Raw genomic sequence first — 22,856 nt, 5'->3', positions numbered from 1 at the left:
GATGGGGAAAGCAGACCGGAAGGTCACCGGTTCCCGCAATCCAGACATATTCAGGAGCTGTTCAGCTCTCAGCAAAGGGACAGGCCACATGCAGCATCCCCCCCCCTCCACTACAGAAACATGTGCTCAGGGTGTACAGAGCACAGACACTGGGGCTGACATTGCATCTGTCCCACCGCATGATCTCTCTTTAGGCTCGCATACACTTTCTTTAAGAGATCTGCAGGCAGTTGCAGCTGACATTTAAAGCTACTTTTACCACAGCCCTCAGTGACCTAAGAGAAGACCTTCATTTGTTAAGTACTGATGCCATAGTGGAGATACAGCAGTTGTCGGTATCGCACACATCTCATATCCGTGATTTTTTTTAGACAGATTGAAGATCTGGATAATAGAGGTCACAGACATAATATCAGATTGCGTGGCTTGCCTGAATCTGTGGAGTTGAGCGACATCCCCAAAACAGTAATTGCGATCTTCAATGATCTGCTGGGCCGTCCACCTGCTGCACCCATTGATCTGGACCGTGCACACAGAGCACTTCGCTCCAGAGGCAGAGATTCTGACCCCCCAAGAGATGTGGTGTGTTGGTTAGCTTTCCAATCAAAGAAGACATTCTCAGAAGGGCCAGAGAAAGAAGACGCCTTTTATTTCAGGGTAATGAGATACACCTGTTCCAGGACCTCTCCTCCATAACCTTGCAACAAAGGCGAGAACTTCTCCCCCTGCTGGACACACTTCGCTCTCATAACATACCATACATGTGGCGATTTCCATTCTGTCTCTCTGCTCAAGCTCAGGGGCGCACAGCCTACCTGCGAGTTCCAGAGGATCTCCCCAGCTTCTGTTCCTCACTAGACATTCCTCTAGTTGAGCTTCCAGATTGGTACAGATCTCTGCGTCTTCCAAATGCTACTGACTCTGGTCGAGTACCAAGTGACATGAATTGGCAAGGCCCCCATCTCTGCCGCCACCGATCGGTCACTTCCACTCCTCCGAGACTTCCTGCCAGAGGCTCCACTACCAACAACAGCCCGACGGCCTCTCCTGCACATCGCAGGCCTCGCCATGATGCCTAAAGGCCTTTCTTTGATCTCTTCCCTGACTTTCTCTCATCAGCAATACTTATCCAGACTATGATCTTACCAGATCCCTCCCATCCAACTCCAGGACCATGCTGGTAGCACCTCGGGTCCTATTTGGCCCCTTAACTGTACACCTTCACTCTTTCATTTTCTGCTCTCTAACCCATCCGCCCTGGTCTAGGTCTTTTAATGCCCCTGCAGATATTGCCAAATTCGCCTCATCGATCATGAAGACCTTTTCCCTCTCCGTCTCAGCTTCTCCAATGGACCGCCAGTCCTGATGTACCTCTGCAGGCACCCTCCATGTCACTGACCTTTTTATTGCTGCATTTTCACTACCTCTGATGGAAGCCTGAGGGATGGTCGTACAGTCTTTCTCTAGCCCTGTTTGTAATGTATATGCTGATTTGTCCGCTGCATAGAGTCTCTGGAGAGTATGGATCTCCAGACCCTCTATGCCTGGCCCCTGTTTTGTTGTATGGCCTCCCAGGGGTCTTTTTGTTGGTCTTGCAGTGGTCAGGGGTGATTTCCATGCCCTCCATTACATATTATCTGTATTTCCCTGACCATGATCCCTACTGTTCTTCATCAGAGTTTACTGTGAGAGGCTTCATACTCCAGCTCGCCTTTATACCTTTTCCAGGGGTAGTGTGGGATGGCGGGGGAGGAAGGGATCCGGGACCCGGGCTGTCATTTCATACTATTATTATGTTACATATCTGTTTGAAATCAAGTATCCCCTCGTTACACTCTCCAGGTGTTCCCTGCTTGGTCCGGCCTCCTCCTTCACCTCATGTCATAACCCATCTAAACCACATTTACTGCTTACAGGTTTTGAAACCATCAATTGGAGCTTCTGCTAAGCTCTCCCCTAGTCCCGTCCTCTCCCCTCTCCCCTTGCCTAGCTACTGCTATTTTTTCTTTTCAGACACGAGGTGCTACTTGATTTTTATAATGTCGTGGAGTCCTGCGGGAGCGGGGTGGGACATGGATGGTTTGAGTTTTTGGGAGGAAGTCGGGAAGAGAAGAGTTAAAACAGGTGAGAGATACCTTAGCGTTCCAAAAAGAAATGGTGCACCATGTCTCATTTTTCCCAACTGTTTCCTTTGATGGTTGCTTTTTTTTTTTTTTTTCCAGAATGGTTGCCCTGCTGTTTCTGTGATGTTGCAATGTTTTTGCACTAAACAGATTATGATACGATTTGCTTTTCATCTTAATATGCAGGTTTCCATCTGGCTTTCACTTATGTTTTATTTTCAGCATGGACTCGCACACTGGCCCTATCACGGCACACCTACGATGCCACAACTCTGCCCATAACTTTAGGATCATACCACGACTGCATTCCACTTAGATGTGCATTTTCTCATTTCCCTACATACAATGCTTCCTCCACGATACGCCCTAATGATATATGTATTCGGTCTCCTTGCCCTCATGACATTTGTTACATTTTCCTTCTGATATCCCTAAGCTTGTTGCTGTGTCTTACCTCACCCATTATGCTGGACGATGGCGGTTGTGCACCCATCTATATCTTCATTCAAACGAATTGTGCTCACCCTCCCTCCCTGACTCTTGCATTTTTTTAAGGTCCATGGCCCGGTGGACTCTTTCATTTTGGATCCACCGCGTTTCCCACACAGCGAGCTTTGAGAGCTCTCGCTGAACTTTTTCCGGCCGTCTTTACTCCCTTGTCCTCTGCCTCTCATCTCCTTTCATTCCTTGTTCCTATTTCTGCTATTTCCCTCCTACCCCTTCTTCTTTCTTGTTCTTTCCTCCTTCCCACATCTTGGTGGGTCAGCTGGTCTACCCCCACTGCCGGTTATCTCTCCTCCCCTCATTTCCTCTTCCTTTTCTTTTTATTTTATTTTCTTCCCCCTCCACCCCCTCTTCTTTTTTTTTTTTTTTTTTTTTTTTTTTTTCATATCCCTTTAGGTTCCCTTTACTCTCCTGGACATGCCTTCTCTCAACTCCCTGTCAGGACATCTTTCGCTGAAAGTTCTGTCTATTAATGTGAAGGGTCTGAATACCCCTGAAAAGCGCTCTCTCCTGCTTTCACACCTTTTTAAACAGAGAGCGGATATTGTCTTTCTTCAGGAAATGCACTTCTGACACGATGCCATACCTAAGCTTACCAACTCCCATTTTCCAACCGTTTATCATGCTCCTAACCCTCATGCTAAATCTAAAGGCGTTGCCATTTTGATTGCAAAGCACCTCCCTCTGGCTATCTCGGAGTCACTTCCAGATCCGGATGGTAGATTCCTGTTTCTAAAAGGTAATTTTGCCAATAGGCCCATCACTTTAGCAAATCTTTACTCACCCAACACTAGACAGGTATCCTTTTTCTGCTCCATTACCTCTTCACTCTCCTCCTTCCCGATGGGTATCCTAATCTTGGGAGGTGATCTTAACGTTCCCCTATGCCCTTTATTGGACTCTTCCTCGGGAAGCTCTTTCTTGCCATATAAATCCATTAGACAGATTCACACTCAACTTCAAGATCTGCAACTTCACGACTCTTGGCGAGTCCTCCACCAGAATGTCAGACTATACATTTTTCTCCCCTCCACACAACAAATATTCCAGAATCAATTACCTCTTTATCACACAAGCTGACCTCTCTTTCCTCCATGATTCCTCCATCGAACCGATGATCCTCTCTGATCATCACCCTATCACTATGACATTACGATTTCCGGAGAAACATTCCTGTTCTAAGATATGGCGTTTGGATGCCTCTCTTCTTTCTGACTTGGCCAATGAAGAAGAGGTTCGCTCCCAATTAATGGACTACTTTTTGAACAATCAAACTCCAGATACCTCTTCGTTAACTCAATGGGAGGTACATAAATGCATCATTCGAGGAGTCCTAATAGCTATGGCCACAAAACGTAAAAAAGAGAGACAGACTCGCTTGCAACAACTCTTAGATCGCATCAAATTCCTGGAAAAGGCGCACAAACATAATCAGGCCGCCTCGACTTTATCTGATCTTACGAACACCCGCACACAGCTCTTAAACGCAGATGCATTCTGTCGCAAAAACTTTTTTATAAGTTTGCTAACAATAGCGGGAGATTCTTAGCCAGATCCCTCCAGACAAAAAAGTCGAGTTTAACGGTTCACAAGATTAGGGGCTCGGATGGCTCTTTGGCCACCTCAAATGCGGATATAGCATCTCACTTTGAGCAATACTACAAAACATTATACAATCTCCCTCCAGAACGTCGCCCTTCTGAGGCCAATAAGCCTAGAGACACCCTAATCTCTGACTTTCTTCGCCTCTATAGTCCTTCCACTGTACCTGATGATACTGGGGTAGGATGGAGGCTGAATGAATCACTTCTCATGGATAAGGATATTACACAGAAGATTGGGAAAGAAATTGAGAGATTCTTTAGAGAGAATGAGACAGAGGATGTGTCCATGGCAACAGTTTGGGAGTCTCACAAGGCATATATAAGAGGAATCCTGATTGCAATTGGGGCAAGAAAGAAAAGAGGAGAGAAACTAGTGGGCTCTTAAAAGATCTATCTGACCTGGAACAGATACACAAAAATAGTATGGTAAAAGAAATTAAGCAGAAGATAATAAAAAAGAAAGAGGAGTTAGAGACACTGATGGAAGAGGAGAGAAGGAGAGTTTATAACAAAGTGCTAAGTGAGAAATACAAATGCGGAGATAGGCCAGGAAAATATTTAATGAGAGCCTTAAGGAAAAAGAAAAATAGGAATTATATAGATAAAATAAAAAGCCCCAAGGGAGAACTGGTCCACTCAAATAAGGAGATCGCAAAGGTGTTTGTGGATTATTACAGGAAGTTGTAAAACATCAACCCATACGACGCAGCAAATAATATGGAAAAGAAAAATAGGGAAAAAAGGAAGATATATTTAAAAAACGCTGGATTACCGAAACTAAAAGAAGATCAACTAGACTCCCTTGAAGTAGAAATAACACAAGAAGAGATAAAAGTAGCAGTTAAAAGTATGGAGAAGGGGAAAAGCCCAGGACTGGATGGCTACACAGCAGGGTACTCTAAAACATTTAGCGAAATATTGATTCCCAAATTGGAAAAGTATATGAATGCCCTGGGAGGAGAGATGGATATGAGGGGAGAATCTTTACAGGCTCACATGGTACTGTTACATAAGGAAGGGAAGGTTGCCTCGCAGTGTTCGAGTTACAGGCCAGTTTCACACTAAGCTATATGCAAAGGTCTTGGCGAATAGGTTGAAAGAGCTTATGCCTGAATGGATACATGGAGATCAGGTGGGCTTTGTCCCGGGAAGGGAGGGCAGGGACAATGGGTTGAGATCCCTGATGCTGATACAGAAAAGTAGAAAAGGGGAGATACCGGCGGTGGTTCTTACAATTTGATGCCGAAAAGGCCTTTGATAGAGTAGACTGGGGCTTCATGATGGATACCTTAGAAGCCCTGGGAATTGGAGTCAGAATGAGAGAATGGATTGGAAAGCTGTATAGTAAGCCCTCCGCAGTGGTAATAGTAAACGGGGAAAAAACAGAGCCCATCGGGATGTCAAATGGAACAAGGCAGGGTTGCCCTCTGTCTCCCTTATTATATGTTCTGTCACTAGAGCCTCTTCTGTCAACAATAAGGAAGAATGGGGATATAAAGGGAATTCAGATAGGAGACGTAGAACATAAAGTGGCGGCCTTTGCAGATGATTTGCTGTTTTACGTGGGGAATCCCAGGATAACACTCCCAAACTTAATGAAATTGCTGAAGGAATATGGGGAACTAACAAACTTAAAAATCAACCCAACAAAAACTGAGATCTTAAATATAAATATCCCAAAAAGCGAAAAAGAGAAAATACAAAGAATTTCCCTTCATTTGGAAAGAAAGAGATATAAAATATTTGGGAGTAAGGCTTAGTGCGGCGTATAAGAACCTGTATAAACTAAGCTATATTTCATTATTAAATGAAATGAAGGGGGAATTAAAAACCTTAGAGGATTTCCATCATGGTTAGGACGTATAAACCTGGTAAAAATGATAATTGTACCGAAAATTTTATATAGATTCCAAATGATCCCAATTAAACTCCCGGAAGCCTTTTTTAAAGTAATAAAAAGAATGATAAGATATATTTGGAAGAATAAAAAACCAAGGGTGTCCCATGAAATATTAAGTAGAGATAAAGGGAAGGGCGGTCTGGGAGTCCCAGATATTAAAAGATACTACAAAGCAGTAATATTAGGGAGAATTTTTGATTGGACGTTCAATTTAGAGGGGAAAAGTTGGGTAAAAATTGAAAACGCACTTAGTGGAACTAATTTGAATAGAATTATATGGGTACCGGCACAATATAGAGGATTGAAGGAGGATTCAAGTTTGTACACTGTAAATGTGTTAAGGGAATGGGATAAAATACACAAATATATGAAATGGGAATTTAACTCTATACTAATGCCACTAAGAAATACAGAATTTTTTCCCCCAGGTAGAGAAGAGATAATGGGTACATGGTTTATAAAGGAAGATGTCCAACTTAGAGATATATTGGGGGAAGGGAAATTGAAGTCCTTTTAAAGAGTTGGAAAAGGGAAATATTTTCACTAGGTTAGACGAGTGGCGTTATCACCAATTAAAATGTTTTTGGGGAAATCTCCCAAAACCCCTGAGAATGAAAAAGGATTGGAATTTGTTTGAAAGGTTGTTGGATGCACGGGGGGATGGGAAACACGGAACAGCTAAAATATATAGAATCCTCACAGATTTAGACACAAACACTAAACCAATGCACATAGTGAAATGGGAAAGAGATATGGGGGTGATTTTAGATGAAGAAAAACAGAAAAAAATAAATAGATTAGTTCACGAAAAGATGGAGAAGTTATACCATATACAGGAAGATAAGGTGGAGGTATATTCCGCGAAATGGGAAAACTTTTTGCAAATATGAGAAAGTGAAAAGGAGAAAGTTATAGAATGGATAGAGGGGTAGGATAAGCTTGCTTTGGATAAAAGATAGTGAAAAAGGCAGAGTGGGGAGGGTTTTTTTTTTGGGGGGGGGGGTAGGGGGTAATGTTTTAAGAGGGGAAAATAAAGTAATAAGAAATAATTGTATATTTATTATGAATGAGATGAAAATATTTTTGTAATTACTGTGAAAAACCAATAAATATTTAAATTAAAAAAAATAAAAGATAAATCGCAAACAAGCAATCTGTAGATGTGTAATCCAACAATCCAACTGTTTGATCCCTCTCCACTCGTACAGAACAGAAAAGAAATCAAAGCTCACAGTGCAAATACATCAATCTAAAATTACACCTTACTGTGCTTACTGTTTTTTTGTTCTTTTTTTTTTTTTTAAATTTAAAGATTTATTAATTTTTCAGATAAACAAGTTATACAAACATACTCATTAAAACCTTAGCGTATTATCAAAACATTTATCATTTCACCCCCCCCCCCACTTATATACCACCCATCTCCCCCTATCAAGGTCCTACCTTTCCTCAGGGCTTGTGCTGCTCCATGTGCTGGCATCCATCTTAGGTCTGCAAAGCATTGTGGGATCCTTTATGCTTTCAGCCCTCTGCGGCTCCTCCCAGGGGGTGGCGGCCTATCACATTTAAGTCTGCTGTTTGCAGCTGTCCATTGCATTAGTGTCTTGTCTGTTGCACAGCAGCAAGCTCCTGTTCAGTTAACTCTTTGCTCTCCTGGATACCGACTCGGCTTTGGCTAAGACTCCTCCTGGCTTCTGACCCCGGCTCTGGCGACCATTCTTCCTGGCTTCTGACCCCGGCTCTGGCGACCATTCTTCCTGGCTTCTGACCCCGGCTCTGGCGACCATTCTTCCTGGCTTCTGACCCCGGCTCTGGCGACCATTCTTCCTGGCTTCTGACCCCGGCTCTGGCGACCATTCTTCCTGGCTTCTGACCCCGGCTCTGGCGACCATTCTTCCTGGCTTCTGACCCCGGCTCTGGCGACCATTCTTCCTGGCTTCTGACCCCGGCTCTGGCGACCATTCTTCCTGGCTTCTGACCCCGGCTCTGGCGACCATTCTTCCTGGCTTCTGACCCCGGCTCTGGCGACCATTCTTCCTGGCTTCTGACCCCGGCTCTGGCGACCATTCTTCCTGGCTTCTGACCCCGGCTCTGGCGACCATTCTTCCTGGCTTCTGACCCCGGCTCTGGCGACCATTCTTCCTGGCTTCTGACCCCGGCTCTGGCGACCATTCTTCCTGGCTTCTGACCCCGGCTCTGGCGACCATTCTTCCTGGCTTCTGACCCCGGCTCTGGCGACCATTCTTCCTGGCTTCTGACCCCGGCTCTGGCGACCATTCTTCCTGGCTTCTGACCCCGGCTCTGGCGACCATTCTTCCTGGCTTCTGACCCCGGCTCTGGCGACCATTCTTCCTGGCTTCTGACCCCGGCTCTGGCGACCATTCTTCCTGGCTTCTGACCCCGGCTCTGGCGACCATTCTTCCTGGCTTCTGACCCCGGCTCTGGCGACCATTCAACCTGGCTTCTGACCCCGGCTTTGGCTACGATTCCCGCTGGTTCTTGACTTGATTATCCTGGAAGACGACCTCGGCAGGAGAACTTCTGTCCTACCAAGTCGTCCGCTGTTGCTGTTGGACTTGCATAGACTCTTGCCTTGTTTCTGTGTAAAAAAAAAAAAAACTATCTTTAATTGCACCTCCTTGTGTGTCTGGCTCCTCGCTTACTATTTTCTCCCAATACTCTTGTATTTTAGAACACTCCCACCATATGTGATACATTGTGCCTCTACCTCCACACCCACGCCAACATAAGGTGAATTATCTCCACTCAATCTGTGTGCCATACTTGGTGTAATATACCATCTTGCCAAACACTTATAATTCATTTCTACCTCCTGAATATTTACATTTCCATGAATTATTCTATACATTTTCCTATGTTTTTCCACATCTATTGTTACTCCTATTTCTCTTTCCCATTTTTCTATATATAGAGGCCTTATATCTGCATTTATTTCAGTGAGAATCTTATATATTTTAGAGATTCCATGTTTCCCATCTCCCCGTGTACCTAATAAGTGCTCAAAAGGATTCCAATTCTCTCTTATTCTTAAAGGCTTTGGAAGCTTTCCTATAAAGTGTTTCAATTGAAAATAACGCCACTCATCCATTCTCAAAAACGTCTCCTTTTTTTTTTCTAATTCCTTAAGTGATCCTATTTCTTCCCCCACCATTATATCCCTTAATTGTGCATCTTCCTTCTTAATCCACTTCCCTGTGATACCTTCTTTACCCGGCGGGAAAAACTGTGGACTTTAAGGGCATTAACAATGAATTTAATTCCCATCCCATCCTTTTTTGTAAAACATCCCAAATTCTTAAAACATTAAATGTGAACAAACTTGTACTGTCTGCTAATCCTCTGTATTGTGGAGGTAACCATACAATTCCACTTAATTTAGAATTACTTAGTATATTTTCTATTTTAACCCAGCTTTTCCCCCCTGCATTATATGTCCAGTCAAACATTCTCGCCATTATTACAGAGTTAAAATCTTTTTAAATCTGGGACTCCCAATCCTCCTTTCCCTTTATTTCTACATAAAATTTCCTGGCTTATTCTCAGTTTTTTTATTCCAACAAATATTAACATTTTTTTAATTGATCTAAAGTATACTTCTGGTAGTTTAATTGGTATCATTTGAAATTTCTTTTTCTCTCCAAACAAAGGGAAATTCCTCCTGTAACCTATTTTTCTCTCTATTTGGAAGATTTATGTTTAAAATTTTTTTGTTGGGTTAATTTTTAAATTTGACATCTCCCCATATTCTTTCAGTGATTTCATTAAATTTGGCAATGTTATTCTTGGGTTTCCCACATAGAACGGCATGTCATCTGCATAAGCTGCCACCTTATGCTCCGTATCTCCTATCCAAATTCCGTTTATATCTATATTATTCCTTATTGTAGCCAAAAGAGATTCCAATGATAAAACCTATAGCAATGGAGACAAAGGGCATCCCTGTCTAGTTCCGTTCTGCATCCCAAAATACTCTGACAATTCCCCATTAACCATGATTGCTGCTGAGGGTTGACTATATAATTTCCTTATCCACTCTCTCATTCTAGGTCCCATCCCCAATACTTCCAATGTATCCAACATATATCCCCAATCTACTCTATGAAATGCCTTTTCAGCATTGATGGAGAGTACCACCGCAGGTATTTTCTCTTTCCTACTTTTTTTTGTATGAGAAACAGATCTCAGTCCGTTATCTCTACCCTTTCTCCCTGGGACAAAACCTACTTGCTTTATGTCTATCCATTCCGACATTAGGTCTTTCAACCTGTTTGCCAGAACTTTTGCATATAGTTTGGTATCTGTGTTTAATAAGGAAATCGGTCTGTAACTTGAACAGTGAGTATCATCTTTACCTTCCTTATGTGTGAGAACTACATGGGATTTCCTACTCATTTCCATCTCTCCTCCCAATGCTTTCATATATTTCCTCAGTTTAGGTACTAATAATTCTTTATATTTTCTATAATATCTCACTGTGTATCCATCAGGTCCTGGACCTTTCCCAGCTATAGTGCTCTTTAATGCTAAGTGTATTTCCTCCTGCATTATTGCTGATTCTAGGGATTTTAATTGCTCCTCACTTAATTTTGGTAATCCTGCCTTTTTTAAGTATGTCTGTCCTTTTTTTTTTTTTTTTTTTTTTTTTTTTTTTTTATATTTTTCCTACTTCATCTTTACTTATGGAGTTGTGGGGGATAATATTATATAGCTTATTATAATATTCTTTAAACACTCTAGCTATATCTTTAGTTGAATACAATAAATCTCCTTTGTGGTCTCTTATTTTCTCTATATAGTGCCTAGAATTTTTTTTTCTCTGAGCCCTCATTTTAATACTTTCCTGGCCTATTTCCCCATCTGTATCTCTCGCTTATCATTTTATTGAACACTTCTCTTATCTTATTCCAGAAATGTATTTAATCTTTTATTTATTACCTTCTGCATAATCTCTTCTGTTACTTTGTGTCTGCTCTAACTCCCAGAGTTCACTAAGAAGCGTGTTTATTTTTTCTCTTCTTTCCCTCTTCTTTTTTGCTCCAATCGCTATCAGGATTCCTCTAATATAGGCCTTATGAGCCTCCCACACTGTTGCTATGGACACTTCCCCAGAATAATTTTCCTCAAAAAATTGCTTTATTTCCTTTTTAATTCTCTGATCCACCTCTGAATCCTGGAGAAGTGTCTCATTTAACCTCCATAATTTCCCCCGATCTGCTCTTTTACCCATAATTGCATTGTGACGGGCGTGGTCTGATTATTGACATCACTTTTATTTTTACTTTGACCAGAGACTTGATAAGTCGATGGTCCAGCAATATATAATCCAGTCTTGAATACATCGCATGAGAATAAAACGTATAGTCTCTGTCCTAAATGTGCTTTATTCTACATATATCTACAAGTTGATATTGGTATATCATTTTTTTTCAAGGATTTCAGAGACCTACTACAATCTCTTTGCACAGGGGACGTCATATCCATCTGGGGATCCATGCTGAGATTGAAATCACCTGCCACAATTAAATTGCCTTTTTTGAAATCCAATTTCCTCAGAGTATTTTTTAGGAATACCTCCGGTTTCTTATTCGGGCAATTAATATTTGCTAATGTACAGTCTATTTCCTGTAATTTTCCCTTCAAACAGAAATCTCCCTTCCGGATCTACCAATCTGTCTTCCAGCTTAAACCTTATATTTTTTGCAAAACCTATTGCCACTCCCTTGGCACGTTTAATTGGGGAATCTACATAAAACCACATTGGATAATATCTGGAATTTAATTTCACATTTGATTCTTGCACCAAATGTGTCTCCTGTAAAAAAAAAAAAAAAAAAAAAAAAAAAAAAAAAAAAAAAAAAAATTGAAGAAAATCTATGTTGAATTTCTTTAAAAATCCCAAATCTCTTCCCAGGACTATTTTACCCTTTAACATTATAAGTCACAAAGTGAATCTCTTCCATTCCTCTCCTCTCCTCACCTCTATCTTCCCCATCTCTTCTCTCTTCCTCTTTCCTACACAGCTTCCCCTTTTGATTTCTAGGATATCTCCAGACTGATGTTTCTCCCACTATTTCGCAGAGTCTTAAACTACCTATCCCCACCCCATACCCTCCTCCAACCCTCTTCCCTCCCACTCCTCTCCCTCCCCGCCCCCCACCCCCCCATCTCCCTTTTTGGCTTATATTTTGCCTATGAATCATTTGTGGTCCTAATCCCACCTTTGATTCAGCTTTTAAGGTGAAACTCTGACCATGAACTTTCCCCAATAAGCGTGTCTCATCCTCTGTGTCCTGCCATACTCTAGTAAACTTCAAAAATCATAAGAGAGAGGCAGAAATGTAGGGAGAGAGAGGGGAAAAAAAAGGCGAGCACCCTACCATCTTATTCCTCTTTACTATTCCTACTCTCTATTTCTCCTTAGAGCTACTTGCCTCCCCTCATTTTCCATAGCCCACATTTCTCCTTCTTCCTCCCAACCAGGGATCTTTATATTCTGTATATCAAGTCTCTCACAAAAGTCTCTCAGATCTTCAGGGAATCCTTAGTCTTGCTGAACATCCATTTCTCCATCCGATCAAACACGCTGGAAACCCCCAGCTATATCGAAAATTCTGTTTTCTTATCTGTTCCAATAACGGTTTCAAAGTTCTCCTTCTTATTAATGTTTCCGCTGCTAAATCAGCAAAGATCTGTGTATTTATGTCTCCATATTTTATTATTGCTCTTCCTTTTATCTTCTTCCAAAGCTTTTCTTTATCCCAAAAATTATGGAATTGCACTATTACATCTCTTGGCATTTCCTTTCTATCTTCTTGTATGTATTTTCCTATTCTATGTACTCCCTCCATTTTGAGAGGCTCTGTTATAGTTCGATCCATTATAGTATTCAGCATTCTTGTTATTATTCCCGTCAAATCTTCTCCTTGGGAGATCTCTGGAAAGCCTCGTATCCTTAGATTGCATCTCCTATCCCTGTTCTCCTGGTCTTCCAATTTATATAACAGATTTCTTTGTTGTTTTCTCATTTCCATCTCCTGTTTTTCTAATTTATGTATAATTTGGACATGTTTATCTAGTTTTTCTTCTGTCTCCCCCACCCTTGATAATATTTGCCCCAGGTCTTTGTGTAATTTCGCCGACTCCAGTTTTAGGGATCTTTCAAGTCCTTTAAACATTTCTGCTTTAGTAGGCATCTGTGAGCTCTCCATATCCATATCCACTTCTTCCATATGTTGACTACTGTTAGCTATTCCCAGGGATAATCTGGAACATTCCCTGCCGGTTTCTCTCTCACCTGTTACACCTATTCCCTGTTGTCTCTCTGGAGTCTGTTTCTCCTGTGAGGGTATATATTTTTTTAATGGACCCTGTTTGGAAAGCCTTAGGCCCTCCTCCCTTTTTTGATACTTTGTTTTTCATGCTGTCAGGGACTATTTAAATATTTCGCAGTTCTGGTTTTGGGGGGAGGCCTATTTTTGATTTAATATCAAAATTTGTTGTCTTCCAAGGGTATTCCCCTCTCAGTTCTTTTCTTCCTTTTTCTCTCCCCCCCCACTCCTGAACTCATCTACCCGGGCCCTCTTCTTCTAGGTCTTTATCTGTTTTAAATTGTCCTCCTTCTGATTTTCCTCTAAGACCCCCTGGGTGAACCCCTCCTCAATTTAAATATATAGTTCAATACATACAGTTCAGTTCCAATGCAATATATTAATCTTGAGTACTTTTGCCTCTCTCACGCCAGGTACTCTCTTCTGGGGAACATTGCACTTTACATTCCCCTCACACAATGAGTGGATTGCAGGGGGGGTTCACCCAGCCCGCTTACGTGTGACTCCAGCTGCCACGATCCTGTGTGCAGGAGGAAGAGCGCCGGCGTCTCCCTTGCTCCAAGAAATGGCGGCCGGCTCCTTTGCCTCCCAGAGCTCCCTTGCACCAGATCACCTGATCACCCGACGTCCACTGAGCTTCGGGGAACACACAGCACCGGGCCGAGAGCACAGGAAGACCAGCCGTGATGGCCGCCACTCCTGGAGATCCTCGCTCCTCGCTCCACGCACCACGCCAGGCAAGCCCCCCCCCCCCCCTCCCCGGCTAGTTTCTCCAGGGTTTCCCGCACATCTCTCCCCTTCTTGGCAGTCCACTGGTGCTTGAGAGTCGGGAGCCCTCACATCGAGCTCCCGCTCCAAGCCATGGTCAGGCTCCTATCTCCTATTTAGAATATTGGTGTTTATTTTGCAGTACCTCAAGTGTTTTCTTCTTTTTTTCTGTTTTTTACACACACACATACACACACACACACACACACACACACACACACACACGCCTCACATTTTTGTAAATATTTTATTCTATCTTTTCATGTGACAACACTGAAGAAATGACACTTTGCTACAATGTAAAGTAATGTGTCCAGTTTGTATAACCGTGTAAATTTGCTGTCCCCTCAAAATAACACACAGCCAGTAATGTCTCATGAATTCAAAATAACAAATTTTAGAAACTTTAAAAAACAATGGAATATACTGAATACTTTTATTGCAGTTATAAACTTCATACAGTTGTCAGAATACAATATTTTTCTAAATTATGAGATTTAATTTTGCATGAAGATTGAATTTTTAAATTATTATACTATATATAAAATGTAATATGTTCTTTAGGCTGTAGAAATATCTTGGTTTTCTTTTTCTAGGTGGAAATTCTACCAGGAAAAGTTTTCTTCACTGGAAAGCCAGATTTGAATGGAATAAAAAATGTTAAATCTGCAGAGAGAATGTTTTTGCTCCTAATGAAGGGGCCACCAGTTTATCTTGCTAAACATAAAGGTACGTTTTGTTAATGGGAATGTATAAAGTTTCTTTTTAATTTTTTCATTTACCATTGGCAGGGTTAAAATTAAAAAAATGTTAACTTTTTTTCTTTTTTAGTCAAGGTAACATAAAATAATGCATATAAATGTTATTCAGACAGCAAGCATAGACCTTCCCATATGTTAGTTTATCCTTATCTGCTTATATTTTGGGGAAATAATAACTTTTGTTTAGAGCTACAGATTAAATTTTTGCACACAGCTGCATATGGGGAGTGAATCACTCCACTACCAGTCTATTCAGAGGGCTTCATTCAAAAAAAGTCTGAACGTAAACCCTTCTGTCTGCAAGGAAGCTTACTTTCCTAAGGATGAACCATTTTGGTGATTGGGAAATGACAAAGCTTTTGAGGATACACCTTTTGGGTGTCCCCTCTGTAACTTTAATCAACTATTCACTGTCTTCTTATTCAATAATAGAAGCTGTGCATCCAGATCAGCGTGACCTCAGTAAAACCTTGGGAGCCGTACAAAGACGCAATGTTGTAGGAATGGCTTTTAATGTTGCATCATGCACTGTACCCTGCTTGGATGCTCAACGTGGTGCAACGTATGTTAGACACAGTGTGTTATAACGGTCCAGGGCCGTGGTCCATCCCTGTGGAACCCAGTCCCTGAAGACCCCTTAGGGGGTATGCCCACCGTGATGGGCGAAGTCTGGACCCTATATAGCAGTGGTTCTCAACCTTCCTAATACCGCGACCCTTTAATACAGTTCCTCATGTTGTGGTGACCCCCAACCATAAAATTATTTTCGTTGCTACTTCATAACTGTAATTTTGCAGTGGGAGGAGTAGTGCCACATCATTTGGTGTCAGTGGGAGGAATAGTGTCCCATCACTGATGTCAATGGGAGGAATAGTGCCCCATCATTGGTGTCAGTGGTAGGAATAGTGCCCCATCATTGGTGTCAGTGGTAGGAATAGTGCCCCATCAGTGGTGTCAGTGGGGGGAATAGTGCCCCATCGTTGGTGCCAGTGGGGGGAATAGTGCCCCATCGCTGGTGCCAGTGGGGGGAATAGTGCCCCATCGCTGGTGCCAGTGGGGGGAATAGTGCCCCATCGCTGGTGCCAGTGGGGGGAATAGTGCCCCATCGCTGGTGCCAGTGGGGGGAATAGTGCCCCATCGCTGGTGCCAGTGGGGGGAATAGTGCCCCATCGCTGGTGCCAGTGGGGGGAATAGTGCCCCATCGCTGGTGCCAGTGGGGGGAATAGTGCCCCATCGCTGGTGCCAGTGGGGGGAATAGTGCCCCATCGCTGGTGCCAGTGGGGGGAATAGTGCCCCATCGTTGGTATCAGGGGGGGAGGAATAGTGCCCCAACGTTGGTGTCAGTGGGCGGAGGAATAGTGCCCCAACGTTGGTGTCAGTGGGGGGAGGAATAGTGCCCCATCGTTGGTGTCAGTGGGGGGAGGAATAGTGCCCCATCGTTGGTATTAGTGACACCAATGATGAGGCACTATTCCTCCCACTGACACCAATGATACTTACCTTGCTGACCCCTGCTCCAGCCTGGGCTCGCTCGCTCCCTCCCTCTCCCATGGTACAGACACTTACCAGTCAGCTGTCTTCCTTCTCCGGCCTCTCTCCTCCTCTTCACTCGCTCGATCTTCGCGGTGCCGCTCGGCTCCTCCTCTCCAAGCTCCACCTCCTTGCCGGTGATTGGCCGCCTGTGTGCCTCTCCTGAGCTACAGTTCCAGCGGCCAATCACCGGCGAGGATTGATCCCGGGGGTGTGTCCAGATGACAGGGGCGGCATGTCATCCCGCCCACACCTGGAGACGGATAGAGGAGTGGTGTCTCGGTTCCTAAGACCATCGGAAATATGTGTTTTCCGATGGTCTTAGGCGACCCCTGTGAAAGGGGTCGCGACCCACAGGTTGAGAACCGCTGCTATATAGGGACCAGTGACATGGACAGGCAGGATAGGGTCACAAATATATAAACAGGGATAAATAATCACACAAGGCAAGATGTATGGCCTAAGTAGACATACATGTATACATATAAAGGTATCATAAGTGTGAAGTGAGACACACAACAATGGCACTCTCATGCATTATAGTGATTCAAGATAAACGATGTGAATGGTGTCCATGTGCATATAACAAATTCCATGCAGATGTGAACTGCAAGTGCCAATCCTCTATTGCTGGGGTGCCCCCTCACCTTCCTGCCCAGGCCCCTAAGGACCAATGAGCCTTTGATACTACAATGGGTATCCTTCTGGATGTTTAGATGGATCTCTCCGATAGTAGTGGTGGTACTCCCTCCTCTTGTCTATACCATAAATCGTTGGTGGTACCAGTGTATGGCTCTCCAAGACTATCACCAGTAAGGCAAGAGAGACTCATATAGTGTAAAACCGTTTTAATTGAATGAATAAAAGATGAAATCCTACTTACAAAGCAATCCAAATGACAAAGCTTTCACACCACTCAAAGGGTGTACTGTATGCTGGAAAAAGGAGCACCAAGATGGCGCCCGCGCCGGATGTGACGTCACATTGTTGATCGTACAAGCTCCTCCCACTGGCGTATCTACGCGTTACGTCACGAGAGACACGTGACTTCGTCAGGATATACACCTACCCCTGGTGGAGCTTAATTTATCTAACTTGTTGGCCAATCAGTGATCAAGATGGGCGGACCACAGCCGCCATTAAAGTGTAGTTCAAAACGCCAGAGCATATGTAAGACAACCCTATACAGCGGTATATAGATATAATATCCGAATATATTGCAGGTAGGGTTCTCATAAATGAAAATCACTGTATAGTATATATAAACCTTGGAAAATATGCTTGTGTAGGGAAAAAGTAATAATTAATAACTAGAACAGAGAATATATGTCTACTTGTGCATAATAATGCACTATATATAGATTTATAAAACGAATATAAAATCATAAAAAATTTTATTTGAGTAAAATGAAAATATATATAAAATTTATAGTTAAAATTAAAACCCGAAAAATGCTAAAAAAGCCCTTGTATACAGTACACCGATATTGTGATAATGCTTATAAGGCATACTTAAACAAAAATAAACCTCCAATCAATATAGATAATGATACTAAAAAATAACAGGGAAAAGATGATAAATCCTACTATAAGTAGGATACTACTCTAAATAGGACGCTGAGGGCCATTTATTCATCATAAAATGATGAAAGAGTATAAGACCTGATTACAAGTTACTAATGAAGCAATTCAGGTCAAATTCTACATTCAGACCTCTCGGAGCTTGAGACCTCATTAGAAAGATCCATTTGGATTCAGTTTGGCTAATGGATCGAACTTTATTGCTCCCTCTCCAGTGATTCTTAAATTTCTCTATACCCCGAAATTTTGAGTTTTGAGGGATCACTTTGATGGTGGGTAGCAAAATGTCTGGAGACACTATGTTTCAGATGACCTTTTTTGATGTTTTGCACGTGTTCCCTAATCCTCTTCCACATGGGCCTCTTTGTTCTTCCTATGTACTGTAACCCGCAATCGCATTGGCGGCAGTACACCACTCCCTCAGTGTGACATGTTATGAAGTCCTTAATAGTATATGTCACACCAGTGGTGGTTGCTTGGAACTGTTTCATTCTCATGTTAACCCTTCTTGTTTCCTTAGAAAAAGTAGAACAAGAAATAAAACACAGAAAAACTAAGAAATATCAAAGAGATTTGAGTGATTTTAGAAAAGACCAGGTCTTTAAATGGCAGGATAACATGAATTCTACAGTAGTAGCTTCAGTCAACACATCCCCAGAAAAGGTAACTAAATCTGCCCCAAAAACAGGAACTACACCACAAGATAACAGACAAAGAAATAATTCATAAGAATACCCGAAAAATAACTATCATACCCCAATGAATAAAGGGAAACCAAAAAACAAAGGACCACCGTATAATAGACCCCAAGGGAATGGTTATGGGAACCAATGGAGACCACAACATCCACAATTTAGACCTCAATATCCTCCAAGGTATAATGGGAATCCATATCCTAATGACCGTCAGTTATGACCACCCAATAGAGATCAAGGCTATTATAATAATGATAGAAATTATTACCAACAATATAATGTAAGAAGCCCATTACCTATGTATAATCGCTTTGAACCTATTAGATATGATTACCCGCAGGAGAATTTTTTAGATAGGAGCAGAGTAGTAAGAAGTCCGGAGGGGGAAAGGAGAAGAAGCCCCCCAAGAAATATAGAGGGTGTAGAGCAGGAGCAAAAGAAAAAAAAGAAAAAGAGACCATTAGGTGTTGGAGTATTCAATCTCAGTGGGGCGGACCTCTCTAGGGAAGAACTAGAGGTATTAGACAAAGGCCTGAAATTTGCTCCACCTAAACCTGCTAATAAATTTAATGTGTATGTGGATATGCTTAATTTAACTAGAAAACGTAATATTAAAAAATATTTTCTAGGAATCCCAGGGAGCTCAAATAGAACCAGTAGAGTGGCCTGTAAAATTATACATACTGATCTCAGGAACAAATCATTGTTCAACCCCCAGACACTTAATACAGAGGCGGGCTGCTGTGTCTTACCTGGGTCCGCAACTCCGTGTCCCAGTCCCACGTCAATCTGGTCAATGAGGCGCTGCTGGAGGAGGGGTAGGGAGGTTGTCAGCGGGTCTGGTGTCTGCATTTCCCTGGATCGCGATGTGTGGGCGGGATGACATGCCGCCCCTGTCATCTTGCCACACCCCCGGTATCATTCAACAGCCTATGGCAGCTTGTCCCTCCCTCTGAAAGCTCCGCCTCCTCACCGATTGGCTACCGGAACTGTAGCTCAAGCAAGGCACACACAGCCAATCACCGGCGAGGAGGCGGAGCATGGAGAGGAGGAGCCGAGCAGCAGCGCGAAGATCAAAGAAGTGAGGGAGCAGCTGGCGCAAGTGAAGAGGAGAGCGGCCGGAGAAGGAAGACAGCTGACCGGTAAGTGTCTGTGCCGTGCAGATGGAGCTGCTACTGCAGCCAGGTATGCTGGCTGTGGATGGGAGAGGGAGGGAGCGAGCCCAGGCTGGAGCAGGAGTCAGCAAGGTAAGTATCATTGATGTCAGTGGGAGGAATAGTGCCCCATCATTGGTGTCACATGATGGGGCACTATTCCTCCCCCCATTGACACCAAGAATGGGGCATTATTCCTCCCCCCACTGACACCAACGATAGGGGCACTATTCCCCACCCACTGACATCAATGATGGGTCACTATTCCCCACCCACTGACATCAATGATGGGTCACTATTCCCCACCCACTGACATCAATGATGGGTCACTATTCCCCACCCACTGACATCAATGATGGGTCACTATTCCCCACCCACTGACATCAATGATGGGTCACTATTCCCCACCCACTGACTCCAATTATGGGTCACTATTCCCCCCCCCCCCACTGACACCAATTATGGGGCACTATTCCCCCCCCCCCCACATTGACACCAATGATGTCTGTGCGTGTGTGTCTGTCTGTGCGTGTGTGTCTGTCTGTGCGTGTACACATGTCTGTGCGTGTACACATGTCTGTGCGTGTTTTTGTGTGTGTATGTGCCTGTGTGTGTACATGTCTCTGTGTGTGTGTGTGTGTGTACAGGTGTCTCTGTGTGTGTGTGTGTACAGGTGTCTCTGTGTGTGTGTGTGTGTACAGGTGTCTCTGTTTGTGTGTGTTTGTTGGTGGAGAGTAACTTTTAAGGGCTGGCTAGTAGCTCAGGACTTGAAATTTTAAGCCCTGCTATAATTGTTAAACGCTATAACTTTCAAACAAACCAATTCATATACACCCTGTTCCAAATTATTATGCAAATTATATTTTTCTCATTTACCTAAATAATTGATGTAAATAACAGCATAATTCTCATGTTATCAACTATTAAGAGTACAATTCAAATTTTATTGAACAAACCTCCTAATGATAACAGTATTTTTTTTTTTTTTTTTTTAAACCTAAAAAACTTACAATGCACTGTTCCAAATTATTACGCACAGTAAGTTTCAAAACACTTTATAGGTTGTAAAGAACTGAAAATTGTCATTTGTTGTGTTTGCAGCATATTTACTGAAATCAAAAGCTATTTCAATCAAACTTTTAACAACATTTTAACTTTTTAAACATTTTAACAGGTCACATTACATTTTAACATAGGACCCCTTATTTGATAGCAGCTTCACAAGTCTTGCATCCATTGAACTTGTGAGTTTTTGGACAGTTTCTGCTTGAATTTGTTTGCAAGATGTCAGAATAGCCTCCCAGAGCTGCTGTTTGGATGTAAACTGCCTCCCACCCTCATAGATCTTTTGCTTGAGGATGCTCCAAAGGTTCTCAATAGGATTGAGGTCAGGGGAGGATGGAGGCCACACCATGACTTTCTCTCCTTTTATCCCCATAGCAGCCATTGCTGCAGAGGTATTTGCAGCATGAGATGGTGCATTGTCATGCATGAAGATGATTTTATTACGGAAAGCATAGTTCTTCCTTCTGTACCGGGGAAGAAAGTGGTCAGTCATAAACTCTACATACTTTGCAGAGGTCATCTTTACACCTTCGGGGACCCTAAAGGGGCCGACCAGCTCTGTTCCCATGATTCCGGCCCAAAACATGACTGCACCCCCGCCTTGCTAACGTCGCAGCCTTGTTGGAACAGGGTGGCCATCCACCAACCATCCATCTGGACCATCCAGGGTTGCACAGCACTCATCAGTGATCAGGACTGTTTGAAAATTAGTCTTTATGTATTTTTCTGCCCAATGCAGCCATTTCTGCTTGTGAGCATTGGTTAGTGGTGGCCGAATAGAAGGTTTATGCACAGTTGCAAGACTCTGGAGGACTCTACACCTTGATGTCCGTGGGTCTCCAAAGGCACCAGCAGCTTCAAATATCTGTTTGCTGCTATGTAATGGTATTATAGCAGCTGCTCTCTTGATCCGATGCATGGATCTGGCAGAAATCTTCCTCAATGTGCCTTTATCTGCACAAACCCGTCTGTGCTCTGAATCAGCCACAAATCTCTTAATAGTGTGATGATCACGCTAAAGTTTTCGTGAAATATCTAATGTTTTCATACCTCGTCCAAGGCATTGAACTATTTCACTCTTTTCGGCAGCAGAGAGATCCTTTTTCTTCCCCATATCACTTGAAAATGGCGCTCTGCTTAATAATGTGGAACACCCTCCTTTAGTAGTTTTTTCCTTAAATTGGGCTCACCTGCCAATCTAATTATCACAGGTGTCCGAGATTGTTTTCAGTGATCAAAAGAGCCCTGACACACAATGCCATCCATGAGTTAAACTGAAAAACAAAATATTTAATCTTTGTGACACTTAAATAGAATTTGCATAATAATTTGGAACGGGGTGTACACTTACTTGGATTATTTTTTTATTTTACAAAAGATATGTTGCAGAATACATTGTGGCCTAAATTTATGAAGACATTTGAGTTTATTGGATATTTTTTATAACAAAAAGTAGGAAATATAGTTGTGTTTTTTTTCATTGTTTTTTTTTTTAAATTGTCAGTCTTATATAATAAATAAAAAACCCAATGGTGATCAAATACCACCAAAAGAAAGCTCTATTTGTGTGAAATAATTATGTAAATTTCCTTTGTGTACACTGTTGCATGACCACACAATTACCAGTTAAAGTAGCACAGTGCTGAATTAAAAAAAAAAAAAGGCCTGCTCATGAAGTGGGTAAAACCTTCTGGTTAAACTATGTGTTTGTTTTAGGCTTTACTTCTACTTTAGAAAAATCATGAATGTCTTGTTTTTAAGATCAGAGTGGTTTTAAAACTTAAAGCATGTTTCCACTTTTGCAGTTAAATTGGGATAACAC

The 22,856-nt window shown here is 42.5% G+C and overlaps 1 protein-coding gene across 1 annotated transcript in view; it reads left to right on the top strand.

The window, feature by feature from the left end:
- The window catches only part of THUMPD2 (THUMP domain 2 tRNA and snRNA guanosine methyltransferase), a 168,265-nt gene that overhangs the window by 12,300 nt on the left and 133,109 nt on the right, over positions 1–22,856 (top strand). Inside the window, exon 2 of the mRNA XM_089681777.1 lies at positions 14,845–14,977. Within this exon, the coding sequence (XP_089537903.1) occupies positions 14,845–14,977 (133 nt within the window). The remainder of the gene's footprint in view (positions 1–14,844; positions 14,978–22,856) is intronic.

Source organism: Staurois parvus, unplaced genomic scaffold (genome assembly GCF_062004578.1).
Source record: "Staurois parvus isolate SC_StPar_1 unplaced genomic scaffold, SC_StPar_1.0 ptg000277l, whole genome shotgun sequence".
Classification (NCBI taxonomy): Eukaryota; Metazoa; Chordata; class Amphibia; order Anura; family Ranidae; genus Staurois; species Staurois parvus.
Note: the sequence above shows the minus strand (reverse complement) of the source record. Positions and strands in the feature narration are given on the sequence as shown.